The 12,919-nt window shown below is 41.7% G+C and overlaps 2 protein-coding genes across 2 annotated transcripts in view; one reads left to right on the plus strand and one right to left on the minus strand.

The window, feature by feature from the left end:
* Positions 1-2,449: 2,449 nt before the first annotated feature.
* The window catches only part of EFCAB11 (EF-hand calcium binding domain 11), a 151,398-nt gene continuing 140,928 nt past the window's right edge, over positions 2,450-12,919 (minus strand). The window contains exon 6 of the mRNA XM_003786980.3: positions 2,450-2,765. Within this exon, the coding sequence (XP_003787028.2) occupies positions 2,684-2,765 (82 nt within the window). The 3' untranslated portion in view covers positions 2,450-2,683. The remainder of the gene's footprint in view (positions 2,766-12,919) is intronic.
* LOC100947328 (E3 ubiquitin-protein ligase Mdm2-like) lies at positions 9,666-11,131 on the plus strand. The gene is given in 4 exon segments (XM_023511515.1): positions 9,666-9,823; positions 9,957-10,006; positions 10,008-10,740; positions 10,742-11,131. Coding segments are annotated over 4 exon segments (1,323 nt in total). The 5' UTR covers positions 9,666-9,673.

Consider the following 12,919-nt stretch of genomic DNA (forward strand, 5'->3'; position numbering starts at 1 on the left):
GCTCTGCTCTCAGTGCAAACTGGCCACCTCCTTCTGCTCTGTCTGCCACTCGCTCCGGAGGCAGGTCTCTCACCCGGCCTCTTGGGAGCACTGCCACCTCCCACTCTCACCCTGGATGTTTTCCAAGTTGAGTTGATTGGCTTGCACAGATGCCCACCCTTGGGCCGCTGAGCTGAGCTTAGATCAATAAGGCCACTGTGCACAGACAGCAGCATGTGGCCAAGGGGCGTGCCCAGGGCCTGGAAGTGGGGTGGGGGGAGCTCAGGGGATGAGGAATGGATCAGGCCTAGGGAGTTGAGAGAAGGAGAAGTAACTTGAGCAAGCAGCTTCTTATTCTCCCTTTCCTTCTGTCTTTGCTCTAAGAGTGGATCCTCCTAAGCAGCAAACCCTAGGATTGCATTCCTTTCTAGACTGGGCCCTAGCCAGCTTCTTTTCTTCTGAGGAAGAAGATGGAATTGTTGCCCAGATCTTACCAGCTTCCTCTCTGTGGAACCTGTCCTCAGTACACCAGGGTGAGACCCCAGCGACCATGGCCATATCCTGGGATGAACCAGAGCTGGCTGATCCAGAGGCCAACCAGAGCCTCTTTTTTTTTTTTTGAGACAGAGTCTCAAGCTGTTGCCCTGGGTACAGTGCTGTGGCAGAGCCTCTTCCTGGGGTCTCTGGACTTGAAACTGGATGGATCCCAGGCCAACTCCGGTGATTACAGGAGAGAGGCAGAGTCTGGAGATACTAGTGTTGCTGGTTCATGATCCTGGAAACCAGCTGCACCACTGCTGTCCCTGTGTTAGATTCCCTCAGCCAGCCCTATGTCTTCCAGTAAATTCCCTAGCAGTCCAAGCTAGTTTGGGTAGGATTAGACCAAAAAGAACCTTGACTAAGCGAGGGCCAAGGGAGTTGCCCAATAGCTATTCCCAACCTGGCCTCTTGCCTCCACATCAGCTGTGGGAAGTGACCCCTTCCCTGTCGTGTTTCCCAGGAGAAATCAAGTCCAAGTCGTGACCACAGTAGGAGGTTTCTGTATTCTGGCAATTACTGAATAATGCCAGTTTGTTGGTGTATTACTCTAATTTTGATATTTTGAAAATCTAAAATCTCTTATCATTTATGTTTTGGGATCAGAATCAATGATTCAATTTATTATAAAAATACTTGCTGAACAAAACTCTACCCAAAGTCAGAAAGGGCTTTTCAGTATCTGGAACAATTTGTAAAAAACCACAAACACTCGGTGATACTATTAATCTACATTGTTTTTGAAATAATATTTATAATTGATTTTCAATGTTTTCTTTATTTTAAATAAAGTTTGTTAGTTTCTGAATAAGATTTTATTTTTTGACAAACTTCTAAATTTCGAATAGTTTTAGATTTACAGGAAAACTGTGAAATAGAACAGAGAGTTCCCACATGCCCCTCACCCAGTTTCCGCGGCTAGTAACATGTTACATGGATATGGAAACACTATTGATACATTATTGTTAGCTAAAGTCCATGCTTGCTTTGTTTTTATCTAACTAATGGCCTTTTTCTGTTCCATATTCCCAACCAAGATACCAATTTAGTTGTCACATCTCTTTAGACTCCTCTTGTTTATGACACTTTAAACTTTATTTTTATTGAAGTTATCTGCTGATAATGTAGGTGAGACAGATGCTAGTTTAATGCTTCTACTTAACAAATTTACATTTTTACTTGACCTTTACATGTTTAACGCTTTGAAAATGTGAAGTATATTATATATTGTTTTACTAATGTTGTTAATATTAGGAGTTCTGAACACTTAGAAATATAATGTTAATATTGATAGCAATAGTTTGGAATCACTCAAAATAAATGATGAGTGCTTCTGCTCCAGTACAACGGTCACCAGAACCCCAAGGGACAGGCAGGGCATGGAGGACATGACCATGCGATTGTGGAGTCTCTGGGTGCAGGACAGAACTGCAACTCCTGTGCAGAAGAAGGTGGCTGGGCCGGCTGGGGTTTAGTTCTCTACAGCAGGAAGTCTAGGCCCAGGTCACCCAAAAGAGCTCTGGGAATGTGTCTTCTGCCCTAATTCTCTACTGCACTCTGCTCTTCCTCTGGATAGCTGGAGAGGGCTTGCTTGTGTTAGTCCAATCTGCTTTCCTTGTCTTGCACAGCCAGCGTCCTAGGGCCACTTTGCAGCAAAGATTTGGATTCTGGGAACTAACTTATCTTAGAGCAGTCTTGAGCCTCTGTTTTTCCAAGGTCCTGCTCCTTGCCTGGAACATAGTTAAGCTCTCAGCATATGTAGGCGCTACTGTTTGTCCAACCAAAGTTGAGCAAATGAAGGAAAGTGGAAGCATGGGTGGGAGAAAGCTGGCCCTTCCCAGACATTAGGAGCTGATGAGAATCAGGAGCTGGTGCGGGACAGTGAGGACACTGCAGTAAATGCGTGGAGCACCTGCCTGCAGTGTGTGTGTGTGCGTGACGGGGTAGTCATGCTAGCTGTGGTGGCCTGACTTGGCTGGTGGCCATACAGAAGGCAGGAGACTCCTGGTGCAAGCTGGTCATCAGCACCCAAAATTTATGATTAAGATTTAGTCACAAGGATGCAGCATTACGTCATTAGCAGAGTGGAGTTTTTTTTTTTTTTTTTAACCTTTAAACACATCTGTGGATTGATTACCCCAGAATTGCCAAAAGTAGTTCACAATAGTTAGGCTTCATCTTGTCCATAGTTCATGGCATATTCGAAGTCTCTAAAGCTGACGTGACCATCTGAGTCTCGATCTACTTCCCTGGAGAATGAAACACAGAGTTACTCGCACACTATCCTCACGGCACCATGCATCACGAGCACGTTACAATCTTTACTTCTTTGTCCGGCAGTGTAAAGGGGGACCGATGTTATCTACTTGAAGGCCAAGATTGATGCCTGTTTTTTTTTTTTTTTTTGAGACAGAGCCTCAAGCTGTCCCCCTGGGTAGAGTGCTATGGCATTACAGCTCACAGCAACCTCCAACTCCTGGGCTCAAGCGAGTCTCCTGCCTCTGCCTCCCAAGTAGCTGGGACCACAGGCGCCCGCCACAACGCCCGGCTATTTTTTGGTTGCAGCTGTCATTGTTGTTTGGCAGGTCCGGGCTGGGGATTCGAACCTGCCACCTTAGGTGTACGTGGCTGGCGCCTTAGCCGGTTGAGCTATAGGCGCCGAGCCTTTTTTTTTTATTTAACATTGATAATACCTAATCAATAAGGTGAGAAGAAAAAAAGGTATTTATTAAAACCTACAGAAATAATATATTTAATGTATTTGAATAAAGCCAAATGCATAGGTTATATAAGAAAGGGAGGAATGACTGTTTTTTTAGTTATCCTGTACTAGGATAACTAGATACATGGCTATGATATATTAAAAAACATATACCTATTACGTAACAGAAATGTGGGATAAACAAACAAGAGCTAAGAAAAAGAGTTTGGGAATAGAGAATAATCTCACTGAATCTTTGCACTGATGCTGGGTTTGGTCCATTTTATGGACAGGTACACTGAGCCTTGAGGAAGCTATAGAAACTCAGCAGTTTTCTCAATATCACATTGCTGATAGGTAGCAGTGTTGGAACTCAAACTGGACTCATTCAATTCTGAAATTAGGTCTCTATACTGTATTCCTCCTCACCTCCCTACATAAATAGGATATTCCAGAGAGAAGTGATTACATTCCAATTCTCCCATGGTTAATGCTCCCTCCAGAAAATTTCAGTGGCTTCATTTAGGGTCTTAGAAACCCTGTTAAATCCTCATCAACACCCAATAAGCTTCTCTTTCTCCCATGAAGAGTGATGAAGGTATGAACTTCCGGCTGGTTGACTGAAGGTAGGGTGGCCTCAGCAGGGCTGTCCTTGTGTGTCCCTAGAACTGCTGAGACTGGGGTATTGTTCCCTGAACAGGGAGCCAAAAAATGACACCCACTCCACATGGTTAAGACAGTAGATGTCAGAAGGACAAAATCACAACATAAACAATATAAACTGCTTCCAGGAAGAGAAACGTTCACTAAAAAATGTGTTGGAAAGGGTAACTGACGACCAGTGGTCACAATTACTCTTTGGGGGCCGTTTCAGAACAATGTATTCCATCCTTTATATGAAGCTTCTATGATTGATGCAAATTATATTTTATTGAAACAACAAATAGTAGCAACCATGACACAGGACTTTTTAAACCAAAGACTGGTCCAACCAAGAGAGCCACTAATCACTGTAATAGTTTTAAAGCAGGCTTTTTAAAATATTGAATTCTAAAATAAACTTTCTGAATATTTCATGCCAAAGTCTCTGAAGTCTATAATGGTTCAGAATAGAGTGATGATAATTTTTCATTCTTTTGAAGTAGAGAAAAATCCCTACTTCTCTGCCCCAGGGCAAAACCATGTTGCAGTGTGTTAGTCTAAAACGACTGCAGACTGCAGAGGCCATTATTCTTGTTACTTCTTTTGGTAAAATATACATGACGATTTCATGCTACACAAGACCAAAAGCATAATGTCAGATCTCTTCTAAGGGATTAGAAATAATCAGGATCACATGTTACTAACTACAGACTATAAATCATTCCTTTTATTAAATTAGATAATTGAAGATTCTTAATATTGCCTAAGTATTTCTTCCCAAGGAATAGGATTAGATAAATGGCCTTTTTTCTTTCCACTCTGAAGTGGTATGATTGAACTATAAATCTCAGAGGGTGAGTTAAGTGGATAACCTAAAAAAATAATGTTAAGAATAAAGTCTTCCTGATAATATTTGGGTGTGTGTGTGTTTATTCACTTGCTGAGATGCTGAATGCTTGTAGGGAAGGGAATCCCTTTGCCCGATTTTCTCAGTTAATGACCTTGATCGTCATTGTATAAGCTTCTAGTTTTTCTTGCTGTCTTTGCCAAAGCTTCTCACAGTATAAACAAGAAGGGTTAAAAGGAGAAAGTTTATTCGTGTGGTTTGGAGTGGGATTTTATTCACATGATGGATCAAGGGGTGTCATTTATATTTTTAAGTTTATAATAATAGTTAGCCTGAAGCATGATAAAATACTTTGTCTTCTAACTTGTTTTCCTCTTCCCCGTCCCCCCCAGATGAGCAGGTCTGGTCATCTTACAGAGAGTGAAGAGGAAATTCAAGTTTCAAGGCTATTAGAATTTTTTATGATGATTATTTTTTCAGGCTTACAGGGCTATCATTTCTAAAGCTCACGTAACACTGTTTTTTTTGTGGCAGACCAAACTATCCTGAAGAAGAAAAAGATTTCACAGCACCCACATTCAAATCACTGTCAGAAAAACATAGCTGTGGCTGATGGGCAGCTTCAGGGCTCAGGCGATGAGGAACATGTCACTCGGTAAAGAGTTTCATTGCTTCTGTCCACAGCGTTTAACCCTAATAGGAGTTTACTCTAGTTCTGAAACTAGGTAGAAAGCATTGCTTTGCTGTCACCCACATACTTCCTGCACTAAAATATTCTGTCATCACATGTCTTAGCTGGAAACAAACCTTAGAGGGGCAAGTCCTTTATGTTTGCTGCTGTGTCCTCATGTCTGAGCCCATAGCAGACAATGGGTGTCTGTAGAATGAATTAATTTGTGGAATAAACGAATCTGAGGAAACAGCTGACATTATTATGGAAAATCTATTACCTTCCAGGAGGTACTGGAGGATTAGAGAAAGGGACTGGATCATCACTGTCTTTACAGAGTCTGAATGAAACACACAAGAGAAGCCACCTCAGTCCCGTCACTCAAGGACCGCCCGTAAGTCAGTTAATTACGATCTCTATGCTCAGCCACATTCTGTAAACACAGATGAGGCATAGGAGAGACCACCAGAGGCAAACCTTGGAGAATGAGGCTAAAAAAGTGGGCCAATGGATGGAAGGAATCCTTCGAACGCTAGAGCTAAAAAGCAGGAAACTGTGAACCAAAGCAGAACCGCGGGTATGAGAGTCTAACTCGCCTTATAGACAGAGACCATGCACTTCAGTCCAGGTTAGTGGCTGCTCATTACTAGACATATGGATACAGCTGTAGACATATATACAGCACTGGCTTTTCAAGATGGAGGAAAATAAATTGCTACGAATAATAACTGCTTCTAGGAATGTAGGTCCAGTGAAATTAAAGACTTTTTTGGTTTGTTTTTGAGGTGCAAAAGGGAGACTCAGATTTGGGTCGTATGGACTCAAGGGAGCTGACCTGCTGTGTATAACTTAGTGTGAACAATTTAGGGCCATCAGGGAAGAAGAGGATCACAGACAAGCTAAGAGAGGGTGCCATATGAGAACTGTCATGAGAGTCCCCAGTCGTGAGGAGATCGAAAGCCCTTTTTAAGGTGACCAGAAGTCCCGCATTTGGCAGGACAGTCCCAACTTTTAACAATTTGTCTGCGTCCCACGGCGTTTTAAAAAAGTCCTGATTTTTGGAAATAATGCACAGCAAGCTAGGGAACGGCGGGAGAATGGGAAAGGGAATATGTGGTTTTTGGCTGCCATGTGGCTATTTTGCCAGGATATGAATTTTATATTATTATTGTTAATTTTATAATGTTAAACTTTAATAATAACAAATAATTGTTGAGAATTGATTATTGAGAACTGCTTATCAAAGTTTGCACTGTTGATCAGTTGTTAGAATTCAACCACCATTGTTTGGACTTAATGAACAATGGCATTTTTTGGCAATGGCAACCGCGAAAACATTTTGTAACTGTCTCTCAGACGATACACATCGTACTGCATGCTAGTGCTAGTTAAACAAGTGATGTCAACAAATCAGCTATTCAGATAATTTAGGTAAGTCATTTATTTATTTCATGAATTTAGCAGACAGTACTCATATTATTTATATTTTATAGTGGCGGCAAAAAGTCTAGCGTTGGCTTTGAAAGTGACACTTACAACTTACAAGGTATCATTATTAAAAAAATATATTGATGAGGAAAAGGTTAAATCTTGGGCATCAGCAAAAATCACAATAGAGAACAAATGGCTAGAAATATTTCATCATTTTGAAACAAACCATGTTCCATACAATAATGCACTAACAATTGTGGGATACGCGCTGTCCTTACCAGGAACTAATGCTGCGACTGAACACATTTTTCCTACAGTAAATAAAGTGTGGACATCACTAGTGTTGAGACTTTGAAAGCCATTTTATGTGTGAAATATAATTTAACAAATTCTTGTGAAAAATTTCATGACCTTTTAAACAACGATAGCAATCTACTAAAAAAAAATTCACTCAAATGAGAAATATGCCAAAGAATAAAATAATACTATAGATAATTTTTAAATTATATTTGTAAATTATATTAAAATTAAAAAAATATATTATAATACTATTTTTGTGTTCTATGAAAATTTTTGTTGCTCCATATGGACCAAATTTTTAATTAAGAACACCCCCCCACCCCCCTGTCAAGGGTGTCCCGCTTTACCAATGTTAAAATCTAGTCACCTTAGATTAACTGCTCTATTCACCATGTGCTTCCAAGTTGTTCGTGTTGCTTGTTATACTCTCTCCCTTATCCCCACCAAGGGTGTGACAGGCATCCATACACTATGGGGGGATAGTGACTTTGGGGGTATTTGTGTTGAGTCAAGGGCTTAAGATTGACTTAGGAGATAAGATCTGTCTGAGCAGGTACATTAGACAACAAGAAAAGCAGGTGGGGAAAGATGATAGGATCCCTTAACTGAATGAATCTAGAGAAATGAGAACTAACTCAGAGCCACAAACCTTCGAGGAGTTTGTGAGAATCCTGAGACGTGCTCAATAATCTCAGGTGGTGTGGAGTGGGGTTTCCAGGCAATACTATTTGGGCTTGGAAGTGTAGGAAGGCTCAAAAGACACCAGGATTCACAGAGGATTTCCAGCAAGATCTAGACTCTGCATACAACTGATCCCAACAGTTTTCATGTGTTAAAATACAAACTTGTTCTGATTCATTGCATTAAAAAGTAGTTATAATTAGCATGAGCTTTAGCATTTTTCTCTTTGACATCCTGATTTGTTAAGTGAGATTCTGTTCCATTCTTTTGGTGTGTGGGCTTCCATTCTACAGCCTAGGCTAGAGGCTTCCTTGACCCAGAGGTGAAGAGTTCTCTACCTGAAGAAGCCAGGGCTTCCCATTGTCAATCTTAATGAGCAGAGCCATGGTGTGTACTCTAATACATTGAGGGGAAGAGGGGGAACAGAAGTGTTTTTTTTTTTTTTTTTTAATAAAAAAACATGTAAGGAGTGAAATTTTTCTTGGAAGTAGCAAATGTTTCTTATATAAAAGTATTTACATCATGATAATTTCTTAGAATGTTCCAAAAGTAGTTATTTCTTGGAAAACAGCTACTGTTGTAAAATCATTGATGAGTACCCATTCTCGGGTCTCCAGAGCCAGATTTCAAACCGGAGTACTTGCTTTTGCCCAAGTTACTTTGAAAAAAATAAATAAAAAGAAGGAAAGAAATGAAGAATGAATGGTTTAATAGATTCTATTACATCAAAACAATAAAATCTTCCTAGGAAAATGCCATGAAGTGATATTTTTAAGTGGAAACAAGAATGCAAAAATAGTATATACATCATAACAGCAATTTTATAAACATCTATAATATATTCATTTGGGCAGAAGAGGAAGGTTTTATGCTGAACAGAAATGTGTCTTATGGAAATGGTAGGGTTATGGACAATTCTGCCTTAAAATATTCTTTAAATTATTGATACCTTTTTCAACTGAAAGGATATTTTCTTTAGTCTGAATTTTCCTAACAAGTGGCCTTATTTCACACTGTTTAAACCCTCCACAGCTGGAGCTGGGTTTCTCAATCTCAGCATGACTGACATTTTTGGACCCGGCCCTGCTCTCATAGCAGACAGGGGGCTGCGTTGCACTGTGCCTTGAAAGATGTGGGGCAGCATTCCCGGCCTCTTCCTACTTGATGTCAGCAATACCCTCTCTCACCCCTCACCCCAACTGTGAAAGCCAAATATGTCTCCAGAAATTGCCGAATGTCCCCTAGGGAACAAAATCATCCTCAGTTGAGAACTTCTGAGCTAGAGGAAGCATAGGTTAAGGCAATCCTTGGGAACATTCCAGCTAAAGCCCCACTTGCTAAAATAATTGCTTTCAAGACCTTTTTTTTTTTTTTTTTAAACAAATGAGATAAGGGTCAGCTGAGGTGCATGTTTCTCAGATAGATTATGTGGATAACTGCCCCAACACCCCATCTTGCCAACACTAAGGTTTTAAATTGAGCCCGATGAAGACCCCACTCAAGAGGCAAGCTCTTGCTGATCTAACAGGGCCAGTGCCAGACTCATCTGTGTTCCCAGCAAATGCACTGACAGATAATAATTATTTTCAGTCACTGTGATAACAACACAGGGTTTTGAAAGTTGATGCTGGTGACTGGAAGGAAGATGGAGCCAGATGCTGAACTAGAGGGGCGGCCCTGACCCTACTTACGAGGTCCTGCCGCCGGGAGCCCCCTTCCTCCCCAGACTACTGTGTTCAGGTTTCCCTGCGGGCTGGGGCCTGAGAGTGGAATGGTCGCCGAGGCCCAGGGTGTCGGGCTTCCACGTGCCGGGTGAAGGGAACTGGAAAGTCTCGAGGGACCCCCTCCCCCCGTAACTCCAGGTGTGAAAACCCCTGCAAGGCAAATGTGCAATACCAACATGTCTGTGTCTACTGATGTAACCACCTCACAGATTCCAGCTTCGGAACAGGAGACCCCGGTTAAACCAAAACCATTGCTTTTTAAGTTGTTAAAGTCTGTTGGTACACAAAAAGACACTTACACAATGAAAGAGGTTATATTTTATCTTGGCCAGTGTATTATGACGAAACGATTATATGATGAAAAGCAACAACATATGTATATTGTTCAAATGATCTTCTAGGAGATTTGTTTGGAGTGCCAAGCTTCTCTGTGAAAGAGCACAGGAAGATATATACAATGATCTACAGAAACTTGGTAGTAGTCAATCAGCAGGAATTATCAGACTCAGGTACATCTGTGAGTGAGAACAAATGTCACCTTGAAGATGGGAGTGATCAGAAGGATCCTGTGCCAGAGAAACCTTCCTCTTCAAATTGGGTTTCCAGATCATCTACCTCATCCAGAAGGAGAGCCATCAGTGAGACAGAAGAAAATTCAGATGAATTGTCTGGAGAAGGACAGAGAAAATGGCATAGAGCTGATAGTATTTCCCTGTCCTTTGATGAAAGCCTGGCTCTGTGTGTGATCAGGGAGATCTGCTGTGAAAGAAGCAGCCCCAGTGAGTCTCCAGGGACACCGCCTCACCCGGATCTTGATGCTGGTGTAAGTGAACATTCAGGTGACTGGTTGGATCAGGATTCAGTTTCAGATCAGTTTAGTGTAGAATTTGAAGTTGAATCTCTTGATTCGGAAGATTATAGTCTTAGTGAAGAAGGACAAGAACTCTCAGATGAAGATGATGAGGTGTATCAAGTTACTGTGTCTCAAGCAGAGGAGAGTGATACAGATTCATTTGAAGAAGATCCTGAAATTTCCCTAGCTGACTATTGGAAAAGTACTTCATGCAATGAAATGAATCCTCCCCTTCCACCACATTGCAAAAGATGTTGGACCTTTCGTGACAATTGGCTTCCTGAAGATAAAGGAAAAGACAGAAGGGATATCTCTGAGAAAGCCAAACTAGAAAACTCAGCACAAGCCGAAGAGGGCTTTGATGTTCCGGATTGTAAAAAAAACTACAGGGAGTGATTCCAAAGAGTCATCTGTGGAGGAAAATGATGATAAAATCACTCAGGCCTCCCAGTCACAAGACAGTGAGGACTATTCTCAGCCATCAACTTCTAACAGCATTATTTACAGCAGCCAAGAAGATGTCAAAGAGTTTGAGAGGGAGGAAACCCAAGACAAAGAAGAGAGTATGGAATCCAGCTTTCCCCTTAATGCCATTGAACCTTGTGGGATTGGCCAAGGTCGACCTAAAAATGGTTGCACTGTCCATGGTAAAACAGGACATCTTATGGCATGCTTCACATGTGCAAAGAAGCTGAAGAAGAGGAACAAGCCCTGCCCAGTGTGCAGACAGCCGATCCAGATGATCGTGCTAACGTACTTCCCCTAGCTGACCTGCCCGTAGAGTAGCATATGGATTTCCAACTATACAACTCTAACAATTTAGACAACATGGATTTTATTTTTATTTACATAATCAAAGTGAGAAAGTGTCTCAATCCAGATAGGTTTTTCCTTTAGTGTACTTTACCTACTTCAGGAGAGGAATAGTGAATATTTATTTCCTTTTAGGAAAATTTCACTTTTGTTTGTATTTGGCTTTTAATGTAATTTGAGTTGGATATATAGCTCATCTTTTACTCATGCTCCTTTCTCTTAAATGAGAAGTATCTGATTTTTTAAAATACATATATATATATATATATATTAGTAGGACACCTAAATGTAATTTATTTAGTACCTTTCTTGTATGGAGAAAATGTGCAGTACAGTTTGATTAAATTTTTGGAAACTCTTAAAAAAAAAGAAAGTTGATGCTGTATTTGATTCACCTGAAAAATGAATGAGAAATTTAATGTGGAGGCAAAGATTTAAATGAGAAAAGTTTTTTAGTGGAATTTTTGGAGCAGAGAAAAGGGAGAGAGAATCTCTTTCTCTTTGATTCTTTATGGAAAAATTTAAACTAAAGTCAAAACTGCCATTACATTAGGGACAGAGCTGTCATACTGACTGAACAGTGAGAGTAAAAATTACCCTCCAAGCGAGGAGCCCTGCTGTGGATGAGAGGGCCCGCTATTGAAGATGTACTGATGACAGCTTCTCCTGCAAGCAGGCTTCCCTTCCAAGGAGCCGGTAGGGTCCGGCCACTGGCAGCTGCCTCTCAGCTGATGAGCATCCTGCAGGGCTCCCCAGCAATTCAGCTGGTAATGTGTTTATTCATTTTACCTTTGTAAAGGCACATGTTAAAAAAAAAAGCCATTCAGATGCAAGGGAAGGACTAAGGAGATATGCAGATGACGCTGGTCTTTTCTTGGCTCCCACGTGGCTTTGGCAGAGCATTTCCTTCTGTGCCCTGGGCTGCCTTTGGCCTCAGGCACTGTCCACCTTTCTTAGGTACCCATCACTGCTGGAAACACCTCACCTTGGATGAAACCCTGCACCAGCATCTTCTGTGTTGGGAACACTCTGACACCTGCGGTGGCGCGCGCACGCGCGCGCGCGCACACACACACATACACACATACAATCTGGAAGTATGAAAAAGGAGTTAAGGGCAACCCTTGACCAATGATGCTGGAGGACTCATTGGAAACTGTTGTCTGCTCTTTCCCTCAGGTAGACAACTCTAAGGTCATTCTTTGGGCTTGCTGGAATTCTGCAGGGATGGAGCTCCAGTTGCTCAGAGCAATAATGAACTTGAGGACCAACTTGTGCATTAGTTTTCCCTCTTCTTCTGTTTTCACAACACCCTGCAAGCAAGTCCTCATCTCAGGCTCTGCTTCTAGGAAGAGCCTGGGTTAAGACATAGGGGAAAGTTTATTTTGAGAGAGAAAGTTCATTCTGAGCATTTAACTTGCCACGAGCAACAGCCTGTCATGCCAGCTTCTCATTCAGGGAAAAGGGATCTCGCTGCTTGAAATAGATCAGAGTGTTCCTTTCCTCTATTTGCAAAATGCTTTTTGGAGAAAATTAAACATTGCCTTTAAGAAGAGCAAGGTTTGGCTCAGCGCCTATGGCTCAAGCAGCTAAGGCGCCAGCCACATACACCTAAGGTGGCGGGTTTGAATCCCCAGCCCGGGCCCGCCAAACAACAATGAGGGCTGCAACCAAAAAATGGCCAGGCGTTGTGGCGGGCGCCTGTAGTCCCAGCTACTTGGGAGGCTGAGGCAGGAGACTC

The sequence above is a fragment of the Otolemur garnettii genome, unplaced genomic scaffold, assembly GCF_000181295.1.
Source record: "Otolemur garnettii isolate 467f Iridium unplaced genomic scaffold, OtoGar3 scaffold00020, whole genome shotgun sequence".
NCBI lineage: Eukaryota > Metazoa > Chordata > Mammalia > Primates > Galagidae > Otolemur > Otolemur garnettii.